Source organism: Oncorhynchus nerka, linkage group LG20 (assembly GCF_034236695.1).
Source record: "Oncorhynchus nerka isolate Pitt River linkage group LG20, Oner_Uvic_2.0, whole genome shotgun sequence".
In the NCBI taxonomy this organism is placed as follows: Eukaryota; Metazoa; Chordata; class Actinopteri; order Salmoniformes; family Salmonidae; genus Oncorhynchus; species Oncorhynchus nerka.
In genome coordinates this window covers 68,408,564-68,423,315 of record NC_088415.1, presented here as the reverse complement: position 1 = coordinate 68,423,315, position 14,752 = coordinate 68,408,564, and the positions used below count along the sequence as shown (strand labels likewise).

Below are 14,752 nucleotides of genomic sequence, written 5' to 3'. Positions count from 1 at the left end.
ACATAGGACAAGCAAGACATAGCATACAGACAGAGCAACATAGGACAAAAAGCAGCAAGACAAAATTCATAAAAGCAACAAAGTGTTTCCACACCTCACAAGCTATAGACAACAGACAACATGGAAAGCGGCATTACACAGCTAGGGATTATGTTCACAAATCTGATTGACCTTTAGCCATGTCTTCATGCATTTTGTGAAAGTGTGATATGTGGTGCAGTTATGTGTGTCTGATGGCAGTGTATTCCAGACATGGGAAGCTCTCACAGAGAAAACGGATTTACTCACGGTGCTTTTCCTTAGGGGAACTATACAGTCACCTCTCAAGGCAGACCTTGTAGATCTGCTGCCATATGTTTGGGTTTTCTGTTTAACAAAAATACTGAGTGGAGGGGGAGCCAGGCCATTTAGGATCTCGAATACAAGACATGCGTCGGTGTATTGCACAAGATTTTCCCAACTCAGGAGCTCATGCTTTCTGAGGATGTAACAGTGATGATGGCTATTGGGCTTCCTATCAAGCACTTTGAGAGCTTGTTTGTAGACAGACTGAATAGGTTTTAATGTTGTACAGCAAGCTTGGGCCCATGTATGTTAAGTGGGGGAGTATCATAGATTTGAAGTACAGATTTGCTCCCCCTGTAGTCAAACAATTTCGTATAAATCGGAAATTAGCTAGGTTGAATTTGGTTATTTGAATGACCTTTTTCACATGCTTTTTAAAAGAGAGTTTGGAATCAAGTATGATGCCAAGGTACTTAAAATCAGATACCACCTGATGCTTCTCCCCAGACACATAAACATCTGGCTCAGTAGCATCTGTTGCCCTCTTTGTGAAGAACATGCAAACAGTTTTTTTCACATTGAGATGCAAACACGAGTCACTGAGCCACTTTGTAACCTGGACCATTACAGTATTAAGTTCTTGTGCAGCTTGTTGTTTGCTCTTTGCATGCACATATATCACTGTATCATCTGCATACATTTGAACTTCAGACCCAGTACAGACAGAAGGCAGATCATTAATGTACAGGCTGAACAGGAGGGGCCCCAGTATTGACCCTTGGGACACGCCCACATCATAGCTAAGAGTGGGCGACAGCTCATTGCTCACTCTGACACACTGAGTTCTGCCTTCAAGATATGATTTCATCCATCTCAAGGCATCGGGGGAAAAGATGAACTTGGACAATTTTGTGATGAGAATCTCATGGTTAACAGTATCAAAAGCCTTCCTTAGGTCCAGAAACACAGCCCCAACAACGCCCCCTTTGTCTATCTTGGACTTCACACTTTCCAGAAGAAAGCAGTTGGCTGTTTCTGTGGAGTGTTTCGCTCTGAACTGCATGGAGTGTAATGTGAAGGGGCTGTTGTTGAGGTGGGCAATCAGTTGTTCTGCTACACACTTTTCAACAACCTTTGACACCACAGGTAGTATACTAATGGGCCTGTAGTTACTCACGTCAGCAGGGTCGCCTGATTTAAAGATGGCCGTTATTATGGCCGACTTGCATACCCTTGGAAACACCCAGAGACCAATAGATGTGTTGGTGACCTTAGTAATGGGGCCAATGAGTGACTCTTTGTAGTTTATAAGAACGGTAGAGTCCAGCCCAAACACATCTTTGGCTTTAGAGTTCTTCAGTGAGTTAATCACCTTGTTCACCTTTGACTCAGAAACCTCCCTTATGATGAAGACAGGTTGAGCGTCATTCACTAGCACTGAGCCCAAGAAACCAGTGGAGGGGTTCTGTGTCAGTACCCTGACAGAGTCAATAAAGTAGGAATTGAAAGCTTTTGATTCTTAAGTATATTAAAAACCAAATACTTTTAGACTTTTACTCAAGTACTATTTTACTGGGTGACTTTCGCTTTTACTTGAGTCATTTTCTATTAAGGTACCTTTACTTTTACTCAAGTATTACAATTGGGTACTTTTACCACCACTGGTAGTAAGTACATAATATTATTTTTTATTTTACCCTTATTTTACCAGATCTACCGGTGTGAGGTCATCAACAGCAACAGGATTAAACACAGCGAGTGTCCTGATCTAGAACATGATATAGAAGCTCCTGTTGCCCTGGGATGTCAGGGATGTGACACTGCAGCAGTGCTGTGTGTTTTGTGCTTGGGAGTGCTGTAAATCCCCCTCTTGTGAGACTCTTGATGTAGATTGATGTAGATCTCCACAAGGTGTCGCTCTAGGACCAGTGGTTTGTGATAACGATGGGTAGACTACTGCCTGTCCTGTAGTCTGGGTAATACAGTTAGTGAATATTGTACTTGCAAAGAATAGTCCACAAAGGTGGGAGCAGATAGGACATATTATCTAAATAGCACATGATTTCTGTTTCTCAATTGAATAGATAAGACAAATTTGTAATTTGACTAATTCGGTAGAGGATATAATCTGTTGATAATCCACTATGTTCAGACCCTGCACATATTCACTAAACCTGGCACTGGAAATGGCAAAGGTATGCAGGAGAAGGGAGTGTGTCTCTGGATGAATCTGGGTTGGGTGTGGCTCAGTATGGCAGTCTGTTTTTAGATGGGATTGATGGATGTTTTTTTTTAACATTGCCAGTTACATTCCAGTTTTTCTCTCTGTCAACAATTGTTCATGCAGTCTATTTTATTTGAAGCAAATCAAATCAAGACTCAGTGGTTCCCTGCAACTGTCATATAACTGTTTTGCATTAGGCCACTATAATTACACTATACAATCTCACATTTTATTGTGAAACAAATCAGTGGTCAGTTGAAGGTTGGCCATGATTCAGGAATCACAATGATCGGTTAATGACCGCTGTATTTTGAAATAATTGCACACAAAAAAATATCTGCGAGCTGGTGTCAAAACTTTGTCTCCAAAAATGTCTAGTGAAATATTTTCTTGCGTTACTGATACTTTTTCTACTTTGGCTTGAACGTGATTTAATACGGGATAATTTATAGAGAGACCTTGGCCCCAAGTCAAGTAGGGCCTAGGCTATAACTCACTGGTGACACCCAATGACTGTATTGACACTTGATACGGCCCCGGGTGGCAGAGTTTGATTAGGGAGAAACCGGAGCAAGGGCTTATTTCACGAGGAAACATGTAGAGGGGAAGCACATTAGACAGAGGCAACAGCAGCAGCAGAGACACAAGTGAAACTTTTACATCAGCACACTTGAACCGCGCCAGGCTCAAGGGGACTGGATTGTTTTATGCGTGGAGATTGCGTATTATTCCACGGGGATCTAGATAACTTGAACTGCGAGTTGCAATTCTATTTGAGCATCTACAGAGATTATAGAGGTGGAAGGAACATGGCGAGGGGGGTGAAGAGAGCTCACCTTTTTGCTTTATTATTTACTTTGATGATCTTATTTTGGCGGGATGTTTACGCGCAGGTGTCTTTTAACGAAATAACCGGGTTTAGTTTGAGCCCCCCGTACTTCAACCTCGCGGAGGGGTCACGGATATCCGCCACCGCAACTTGCGGTGAAGATGAAGCCGGGAGACCGAGATCTGATTTGTACTGTAAACTTGTCGGAGGACCTACCTTTGGACTTCCTAGTCAAACGATACAGGTAATGAGTGAACGACATTTTCGGTTTCATTATTTGTTGTTTCATTTTTAAACGTTTTGATCACCACCTTTCTGCCTTTAATAATAATGTTTACAGTTTAAATGTTTGTTTTAGCTACGCAAGAGGTTGGCTGGCATGAGTGCATGCGTAAAAGACACATGTAGCCTATTAATGTGCACGTCTTAATAGCATTGTTCTGAAGACATAACATGGACAGATACCAACAGAAACACAACCCATAGCACAGAATAAATCGTATTTGTATTATTCAATCAAAGTAAGGAAGTTGTTTCCTTGCAAGCAAGTGATTTTCTTGTGATTTCTTTTCGTCCCATACATACATCTATATATTCCCACGTGAAATACCATATTTACAGTTAAACTGGTATAACAGTTGAGTGGTCCTCCATGCTTCCTTGCTTTTGCAGCCAGGTTCCAGAATGAGTCACTATAGCCCCCATGGGGAACAGTGGCAATTCTGCCTGCTCTGACCAAGTTGTCCACCTGCCAGAAATAGTTTTTACCATTGTGTTTAACTCCTGAGCTCTCCAATGAGAATGCCCTCTCAACAGTAGACTTGCCCCTTCAGGAGTTTCAATACCTTTGGAACACGAAGAGGTTTTAAAACCTACACAAAGAAGGGTCCCAATAGGCCTATATATTGCTTGCTATCATTAATGTATATCTGGAAATTGGTTTACTGTTGCAGTAATTCCAGATACCGCTATTACTATTGTTGCTACAATTCGAATCAAATCAAATGTTCTTATTCACATGCGCCGAATACAACAGGTATTACAGTGAACCTTACAGTGAAATGCTTACTTACAAGCTTCTAACCAACAATGCAGTTAAAAAAAATATTAATAATAATAATATGAAATAAAAGTAACAAGTAGTTATATAGCAGTAGTAAAGTAACAATAGCAAGACTATATACAGGGGGTACCGGTACAGAGTCGATGTGTGGGGGCACCGGTTAGTTGGGGTAATTGAGGTAGTATGTAGGTAGAGTTATTAAAGTGACTATGCATAGATAATAACAGAGAGCAGCGTAAGAGAAGGGCAATGCAAATAGCCTGGGTAGCCATTTGATTAGATGTTCAGGAGTCTTATGGCTTGGGGGTAGAAGCTGTTTAGAAGCCTCTTGGACCTAGACTTGGCGCTCCGGTACTGCTTGCCGTGCGGTAGCAGAGAGAACAGTCTATGACTTGGGTGGCTGGAGTCTTTGATCATTTTTAGGGCCTTCCTCTGACACCGCCTGGTATAGAGGTCCTGGATGGCAGGAAGCTTATCCCCAGTGATGTACTGGGCCGTACACACTACCCTCTGTAGTAGAGGTCGACCGATTAATCGGAATGGCCGATTTATTGGGGCCGATTTCAAGTTTTCATAACAATCGGAAATCGGTATTTTTGGGCGCCGATTTCCGATTTATTTTAAAAATTATTTAAAATTGTTAAATGTTTTTATACCTTTTATTTAACTAGGCAAATCAGTTACGAACACATTCTTATTTTCAATGACTGCCTAGGAACTGTGGGTTAACTGCCTTGTTCAGGGGCAGAACGACAGATTTTCACCTTGTCAGCTCAGGGTTCCAATCTTGCAACCGCACAGTTAACTAGTCCAAAGCTCTAACCATTGCACTCCACGAGTAGCCTGCCTGTTACGCAAATGTAGTAGAAGCCAAGGTAAATTGCTAGCTAGCATTACACTTATCTTATAAAAAACAATCAATCATAATCACTAGTTATAACTACTAATCCGGTTTAGCAGGCAATATTAATCAGGTGAAATTGTGTAATTTCTCTTGCGGTCATTGCAAGGGTATATGCAACAGTTTGGGCTGCCTGGCTCATTGCGAACTAATTTGCCAGAATTTTACGTAATTATGACATACATTGAAGGTTGTGCAATGTAACAAGAATATTTAGATTTAGGGATGCCACCCGTTAGATAAAATACCGAACGGTTCCGTATTTCACTGAAATAATAAACATTTTGTTTTCGAAATGATAGTTTCCGGATTCAATCATATTAATGACCAAAGGCTCGTATTTCTGTGTGTTATTATGTTATAATTAAGTCTGATTTGATAGAGCAGTCTGACTGAGCAGCAGCAGGCCCGTAATCATTCATTCAAACAGCACTTTCGTGCGTTTTGCCAGCAGCTCTTCGCAAGCACAGCGCTGTTTATTACTTCAAGCCTATCAGCCTAATGGCTGGTGTAACCAATGTGAAATTGTTAGCTAGTTAGCTGGGTGTGCGCTAATACTGTTGGCCGCGGCTTTTGTGTGGCTTCGAGTGTGGCTGTTTTCGATGTGTTCCTGGTTCGAGCCCAGGTAGGGGCAAGGAGGGGGACGGAAGCTATACTGTTACACTGGCAATACTATAGTGCCTATAAGAACATCCAATAGTCAAATGTATATGAAATACAAATTGTATAGAGAGAAATAGTCCTATAAATACTATATTAACTACAACCTCTTACCTTGGAATATTGAAGTCTCATGTTAAAAGGAACCACCAACTTTCATATGTCCTCATGTTCTGAGCAAGGAACTTAAACGTTAGCTTTTTTACATGGCACATATTACTTTCTTCTTCAACACTTTGTTTTTGCATTATTTAAACCAAATTGAACATGTTTCATTATTTATTTGAGGCTAAATTTATTGTATTTATGTTTTATATTAAGTTAAAATAAGTGTTAATTCAGTATTCTTGTAATTGTCATTATTACAAATTAAAAAAATAGTCTGATTAATCCGTATCGGCGTTTTTGGTCCTCCAATAATCGGTATCGGTATCGGCGTTGAAAAATCATAATCGGTCGACCTCTACTCTGTAGTGCCTTGCGGTTGGAGGCCGAACAGTTGCCATACCAGGCAGTGATGCAACCAGGATGCTTTCGATGGTGCAGCTGTTGAACCTTTTGAGGATCTGAGGACCTATGCCAAATCTTTTCAGTCTCCTGAGGGGGGAGTAGGTTTTGTTGTGCCCTTTTCACGACTGTCTTGGTGTGCTTGGACCATGTTAGTTTGTTGGTGATGTGGACACCAAGGAACTTGAAGCTTTCAACCTGCTCCACTACAGCCCCATCGATGAGAATGGAGGCATGCTCGGTCCTCCTTTTCCTGTAGTCCACAATCATCTCCTTTGTCTTGATCACGTTGAGGGAGAGGTTGTTGTCCTGGCACCACACGGCCAAGTCTCTGACCTCCCTATAGGCTGTCTTGTCGTTGTCAGTGATCAGGCCTACCACTGTTGTGTCATCGGCAAACTTAATGATGGTGTTGGAGTCGTGCCTGGCCGTGCAATCATGAATGAACAGGGAGTACAGGAGGGGACTGAGAACGCACCCCTGAGGGGCCCCTGTGTTGAGGATCAGCGTGGCGGATGTGTTGTTACCTACCCTTACCACCTGGGGCGGCCCGTCTGGAAGTCCAGAATCCAGTTGCAGAGGGAGGTGTTTAGTCCCAGGGTCCTTAGCTTATTGATGAGCTCTGTGTTGAACGCTGAGCTGTAGTCAATAAACAGCATTCTCACATAGGTGTTCCTTTTGTCTCGTTTAAGGAAAAAAAAAAGCTGCCAGTTCGTGGTGAGTAATCGCTGTTCTGATGTCCAGAAGTTATTTTTGGTCATAAGAGACGGTAGCAGCAACATTATGTACAAGATAAGTTACAAACAACGCAAAAAAAACTATCATAAAAACACAATAGGTTAGGAGCAGGTAAAACATCAGCCATCTTCTCCGGTGCCGCCTTCTTGATGCATGTGATTACTTGCACTGTCTGCAAATGTGACTGTGGCTTATTAATTCTCTTGAATACGAGTTTACTATGCACTGAATGTGTGGCTTTGTGTTGGTGGGACTCTATTTATATGTGGTTATATGTGTTTTGGGCTCAGAGTAACACCATTTCATTGGCCCTTACCCTACAGGGACAGTATTGTGACAGATGCAACTCCAACGAGCCAAACAAGGCCCACCCGGTGAGTAACGCCATCGATGGCACTGAGCGCTGGTGGCAGAGCCCGCCTCTCTCCAGGGGGCCCATGTACAACGAGGTGAATGTCACATTGGACCTGGGACAGGTGAGTGATCCAAACCTGGAGGGCTTTCATTGATTCCATCCTACTCAGCCAAGTGCTGTACCTTCACGGTGGCTGTTGTTAAGAGTATGAAATAAAACAGTGGGATGTCACAGGGTGAATATAGCCAAGCCTCTAAGTTTTCCTTGTCTGAGACAGACAGGCAGCGCTAGTCATGTGAGTGATGTCCCACATCTGGCTGCGTGCCAGGAATCAGCCTCAGATCATGCCCCTGTGGCTGGGGGATATGCATCTATTATGACCTGTGGCTGCAGTGGGGGCTGCTGCGGGAGTTTGGCTCACGGCCCATGAAATTGCACCATATGCTCAATTATCCACAGTGAGGGGAAAGAGGGTGGGATTCTGTCCAGGGATTAGGGATCAGAGGGATGTTAAATATTTGGGGGGGGTTGCAGGTCTGGGTGGAGTGGGTGAAGAGGGTTCAGAGCTGGACCCTTTGTGATTGAGAAACGGGTTTGGTCTGCGGATCAGGGGTCGGCATCAAGTGGAGATCCATAGAAAGTAAATCTTTCTAAAAGTGAGGACCACACCATGTTCCCTAGGAGGACTGTGGGAAGAAGAGAATGGGTGACGGTTGCAGATTCTCCCATCTCTGTTTTTAGCTGGGCTGAACTAAGCTGAACGGAGCAGAGGGGCTGTGAGAAAGGATAAATATAGTACCTGCTCAGCTCGTGGCGGCTTGAGGGACGTCTGAGTTTAAGACATGGTAATGCTCTGTTTATATGTACTCAGGGAAAGCGGCATTACTGCATTAAGGCGTACTATAGAGTATGAGGCTGAAGTATTCTCTGAAACTACCAACCACATGCCTCCCCCTCTCCCTCAAATCAGACTGATTTGGCAGCATTGTCTTATCAATTCAATGCAAGGCAATCAAATCAGACTAGATTGGCTGCCAATAGCTAATTGGTTAAACTGCATAGATATTATGCTCTGCACACGATGATCCTACCTTCTAGATCTAGAGAACCACAGCGAAACTGAAAAACAAATTTAAAGCAGTCTATCAGTCCACGATACAAGGGAAATACTGTATCCCATAGAATGATTAAGTTTGGTAAAGTAGTACAATGTTATTAACCCTCTGTGTATGCAATCTTGTGTAGGCCATGTCTTCTTATCAGAGGTGTGTGTAGATAAGGAAGGATGTTGTCGATGCCTCTGAAATAACTCAGTCAACCACACACTTCCGTGTGCTTTCAGCACAGATGTCTGTCAAATAGTGTTGGTTCCTACAACCTTTTGATGATTTTACATTCATAACAAAGCATTTGTCAAAATAATTTAATGTGGAGGTCAGGTTTATGTCAGACTAACTTGCCACATGCTTGGTCACACCCTTTCCCCTTAACACAATCTATGCCTACTCCTACTCAGGTTTCTTTCATGCTTGGGAGGAATTTCTCTGATTCATCTTCCCCAATAGAAACAGTCCAAAGCCTTTGTAGATTCTGTTAATGCAACGAACAGATGATGCGATCACTGAAATTTGTAAGGGCAGAATCCAGTTGAATGGTTTTTGTGGTCTCTTCTAAGACTAATACAGGTGCCTCCCTCCCTCTCTCTGCCAGTCTTATCTCCAGCTCTCCCAGGGGATATATTAGATAATGGCACCATCATTGTTCATGTTAAATCGGATCCGGTTCAAAGGGAAGCCGGGTGGTTTTTGAAGTGGCCATTTCCGACGGATCTGTAAAGTGCACGTTTGAAGCAGCACCAATCCGTCAAGGGCTGATTCCCGCTTTTGTGGAACATTGAATGATATCATTTATAGCACAGAAAAGTTAACCGATTTCCTTTGTGGATTAACATGACGTGTTTAGAAAAGGAAACAGTCCGAATTAGCCTGGAACTTTGTATTAGACAAAATATGTATTTGTATGTACATGTCCTAAATCTCAGGCAGTCAGTCCATGTGAAGGAGTTTCCAACTCCCTGGGGTGGAGCTCCTTGTGCAAATCAACCCCACCACACCACTGCTGGATCATGTTGCCTGAAGCGAGCAGCTCTCACACCTAAGTAGCAGGCTAGCCGCCTGCCTGTGTTATCTTGTGGGCTTTTGACCTGTGACCCGTGACAAAGCCGGCCATAAGTCAGGAGATGACCTTGAACTCCCTCATACTACGGCGGGATCCGGGGTGTAGGGGGACTTCTTTGTGTACTCGACAGTAACTGGACATAGTGGTGGGTGTTGCCTCAGGCAATTTGTCTCCAGGGCATTGGAGCAGTTCACCCAGAAAGAAAGTCAACACATTGATTAGAGGCTTCTGCTGTGAGTTTCTTGATGTTACTTTTAAAATAGGCTGTCTACCTGTACAGGGAGACTAGTTAAAACAATTTACAGGGTGAACATTGGCACCACGGATGGATAGGAGCCCTGACCACATGTGCTTATCTGCCTGAGTTCTCCAGACCATGTGAGACTGACATGCCTGGGCCTTACTGCTGTCTGTCATACCATGCTACTGAAAGGCCTCTGATTGGTGGGCGGCAAAGTTAAAATAGTTTTGCGTTTTCATATTTATTTCTATTAGTTTTCAGACCTGATTATCTAGTTTTTATTTACACTGAACAAAAATATAAACGCAACATTTAAAGTGTTTAATGTGCTTAAATAAAAGATCCCCGAGATGTTCCTTATGCACAAAAAGCTTTATTTCTCTCTCAAGTTTTGTTCACATATTTGTTTACATCTCTGTTTCAGTGAGCATGTCTCCTTTGCCAAGATAATCCACCCACCTGACAGGTGTGGCATATCAAGAAGCTCATTAAACAGCATGATCATTACACAGGTGCACCTTGTGCTGGGGACAACAAAAGGCCACTCTAAAATGTACAGTTTTGTCACACAACACAATGCCACAGATGTCTCAAGTTTTGAGGAAGCGTGCAATTGGCACGCTGACTGCAGGAATGTCCACCAGAACTGTTGCCAGATTATTGAATGTTAATTTCTCAACCATAAGCTGCCTCCAACATCGTTTTACAGAATTTGGCTGTACGTCCAATCGGCCTCACAACTGCAGATCATGTGTAACGACGCCAGACCAGGACCTCCACATCCTGCTTCTTCACCTGTGGGATTGTCTGAGACAAGCCACCTGGACAGCTGATGAAACTGTGGGTTTGCACAATCAAAGAATTTCTCCACAAACTGTCAGAAACCGTCTCAGTGAAGCTCATCTGTGTGCTCGTCATCCTCACCGGGGTCTTCACCTGACTGCAGTTCGGCGTTGTAACCATCTTCAGTGGGAAAATGCTCACCTTCAATAGCCACTGGCATGCTGGAGAAGTGCTTGCTCTTCACGCATGAATCCCAGTTTCAACTGTACCGGGCAGATGGCAGACTGATGTCAACATTGTGCACAGAGTGCCCCATGGTGGCAGTGGGGTCATTTGTATTTGTATTTATTATGGATCCCCATTAGTTCCTGCCAAGGCAGCATCTACTCTTCCTGAGGTCCAGCAAAATTAAGGCAGTTCTACATCTCTTTAAACATTTACAATACATTCACAACAGATTTCACAACATATTAGTGTGTGCCCTCAGGCCCCTACTCTACTGCCACATATCTACAACACAAAATAATGTGTACGTGTGTATAGTGCGCATGTTATCGTGTGTTTGTATGCATGTGTCTGTGCCTATGTTTGTGTTGCTTCACAGTCCCTGCTGTTCTATAAGGTGTATTTTTATCTTTTTTAAAAATATAATTTTACTGCTTGCATGAGTTACTTGATGTGGAATAGAGTTCAATGTAGTACTTTCACTCCCTCCTCTCTACATTTTCCTCTTCTGTCTCTGCTGCTAAAGCCACTTTCTACCACTCTAAATTCCAAGCATCTGCCTCTAACCCTAGGAAGCTCTTTGCCACCTTCTCCTCCCTCCTGAATCCTCCTCCCCCCCCCTCCTCCCTCTCTGCAGATGACTTCGTCAACCATTTTGAAAAGAAGGTCGACGACATCCGATCCTCGTTTGCTAAGTCAAACGACACCGCTGGTTATGCTCACACTGCCCTACCCTGTGCTCTGACCTCTTTCTCCCCTCTCTCTCCAGATGAAATCTCGCGTCTTGTGACGGCCGGCTGCCCAACAACTTGCCCGCTTGACCCTATTCCCTCCTCTCTTCTCCAGACCATTTCCGGAGACCTTCTCCCTTACCTCACCTCGCTCATCAACTCATCCCTGATCGCTGGCTACGTCCCTTCTGTCTTCAAGAGAGCGAGAGTTGCACCCCTTCTGAAAAAACCTACACTCGATCCCTCCGATGTCAACAACTACAGACCAGAATCCCTTCTTTCTTTTCTCTCCAAAACTCTTGAACGTGCCGTCCTTGGCCAGCTCTCCCGCTATCTCTCTCAGAATGACCTTCTTGATCCAAATCAGTCAGGTTTCAAGACTAGTCATTCAACTGAGACTGCTCTTCTCTGTATCACGGAGGCCCTCCGCACTGCTAAAGCTAACTCTCTCTCCTCTGCTCTCATCCTTCTAGACCTATCGGCTGCCTTCGATACTGTGAACCATCAGATCCTCCTCTCCACCCTCTCCGAGTTGGGCATCTCCGGCGCGGCCCACGCTTGGATTGCGTCCTACCTGACAGGTCGCTCCTACCAGGTGGCGTGGCGAGAATCTGTCTCCTCACCACGCGCTCTCACCACTGGCGTCCCCCAGGGCTCTGTTCTAGGCCCTCTCCTATTCTCGCTATACACCAAGTCACTTGGCTCTGTCATAACCTCACATGGTCTCTCCTATCATTGCTATGCAGACGACACACAATTAATCTTCTCCTTTCCCCTTCTGATGACCAGGTGGCGAATCGCATCTCTGCATGTCTGGCAGACATATCAGTGTGGATGACGGATCACCACCTCAAGCTGAACCTCGGCAAGACGGAGCTGCTCTTCCTCCCGGGGAAGGACTGCCCATTCCATGATCTCGCCATCACGGTTGACAACTCCATTGTGTCCTCCTCCCAGAGCGCTAAGAACCTTGGCGTGATCCTGGACAACACCCTGTCGTTCTCAACTAACATCAAGGCGGTGGCCCGTTCTTGTAGGTTCATGCTCTACAACATCCGCAGAGTACGACCCTGCCTCACACAGGAAGCAGCGCAGGTCCTAATCCAGGCACTTGTCATCTCCCGTCTGGATTACTGCAACTCGCTGTTGGCTGGGCTCCCTGCCTGTGCCATTAAACCCCTACAACTCATCCAGAACGCCGCAGCCCGTCTGGTGTTCAACCTTCCCAAGTTCTCTCACGTCACCCCGCTCCTCCGCTCTCTCCACTGGCTTCCAGTTGAAGCTCGCATCCGCTACAAGACCATGGTGCTTGCCTACGGAGCTGTGAGGGGAACGGCACCTCAGTACCTCCAGGCTCTGATCAGGCCCTACACCCATACAAGGGCACTGCGTTCATCCACCTCTGGCCTGCTCGCCTCCCTACCACTGAGGAAGTACAGTTCCCGCGCAGCCCAGTCAAAACTGTTCGCTGCTCTGGCCCCCCAATGGTGGAACAAACTCCCTCACGACGCCAGGACAGCGGAGTCAATCACCACCTTCCGGAGACACCTGAAACCCCACCTCTTTCAGGAATACCTAGGATAGGATAAAGTAATCCTTCTCACCCCCTTAAAAGATTTAGATGCACTATTGTAAAGTGGCTGTTCCACTGGATGTCTTAAGGTGAACGCACCAATTTGTAAGTCGCTCTGGATAAGAGCGTCTGCTAAATGACTTAAATGTAAATGTACTGTGCACCTCCTATAGTCTGTTCTGGACTTGGGGACTGTGAAGAGACCTCTAGTGGCATGTCTTGTGGGGTATGCATGGGGGTCCAAGCTGTGCGCCAGTATTTCAAACAGACAGTATCAACATGTCAATACCCCTCACAAATACAAGTAGTGATGAAGTCAATCTCTCCTCCACTTTGAGCATATTATTAATGTTAGCTCTCTGTGTACATCCAAGCGGCAGCCGTGCTGCCGGGTTCTGAACTAATTGCAATTTTCCTAAGTCCCCCTTTGTGGTACCTGACCACACGACTGAACAATAGTCCAGGTGTGACCAAACTAGGGCCTGTAGGACCTGCCTTGTTGATAGTGTTGTTGAGAAGACAGAGTAGCGCTTTATTATGGACAGACTTCTCCCTATCCTAGCTACTGTTGTATCAATATGTTTTGACCATGACAGTTTACAATCCAGGGTTACTCCAAGCAGTTTAGTCTCCTCAACTTGCTCAATTACCACATTATTCAATTACAAGATTTAGTTGAGGTTTAGGGTTTAGTGAATGATTTGTCCCAAATACAATGCTTTTAGTTTTTGAAATATTTAGGACTAACTTATTCCTTTCCACCCATTCTGAAGCTAACTGCAGCTCCTTGTTAGGTGTTGCAGTAAATTCAGTTGCTTGGTAGCTGACGTGTATAGTGTTGAGTCATCCGCATACATAGACACACTGGCTTTCCTCAAGCCAGTTATGGAGGGCTAAAAGACTGCTGAACCGTTCAATGCCACAATTTAGGGAGGGCAGAGGGCCAGATATTATGGGGAGTTTTTTGGTGTCAACTAGTGACCCAATCAGTTCTTTAAAATACATATTAGGCTGTTCTGAGCTGCCCTTCATAATGTAATTCGGCCCCACATGAACCATGACAGTATCAGCCCCTGATGACTGACTCACAGCCTCGGGAAACAGCCTGGTAATATCCTGAACTTTTGCCCCAGGAAAACCCAAAGTCTTTGCCCCAGGTACAGATATATGCCTCACTATCAAACTCCCTATCACAATTAGAGGTCGACCCATTATGATTTTTCAACGCCGATTATTGGAGGACCCAAAAAAGCCGATACCGATTAATCGGCCGATTTAAAAAATTTAATAAATAAATAATGTTTTTAAAATTTGTAATAATGACAATTACAAAAATACTGAATGAACACTTATTTTAACTTAATATAATACATCAATAAAATCAATTTAGTCTCAAGTAAATAATGAAACATGTTCAATTTGGTTAAAATAATGCAAAACAAAGTGTTGGAGAAGAAAG

At 44.1% G+C, this 14,752-nt stretch overlaps 1 protein-coding gene across 1 annotated transcript in view; it reads left to right on the top strand.

The window, feature by feature from the left end:
* The first annotated feature begins 3,083 nt into the window (after positions 1–3,083).
* Positions 3,084–14,752, top strand: part of LOC115103010 (laminin subunit alpha-3-like) — a 125,638-nt gene continuing 113,969 nt past the window's right edge. The window contains 2 exon segments of the mRNA XM_029623556.2: positions 3,084–3,582; positions 7,531–7,683. Of these exon segments, the coding sequence (XP_029479416.2) occupies positions 3,217–3,582; positions 7,531–7,683 (519 nt within the window). The 5' untranslated portion in view covers positions 3,084–3,216.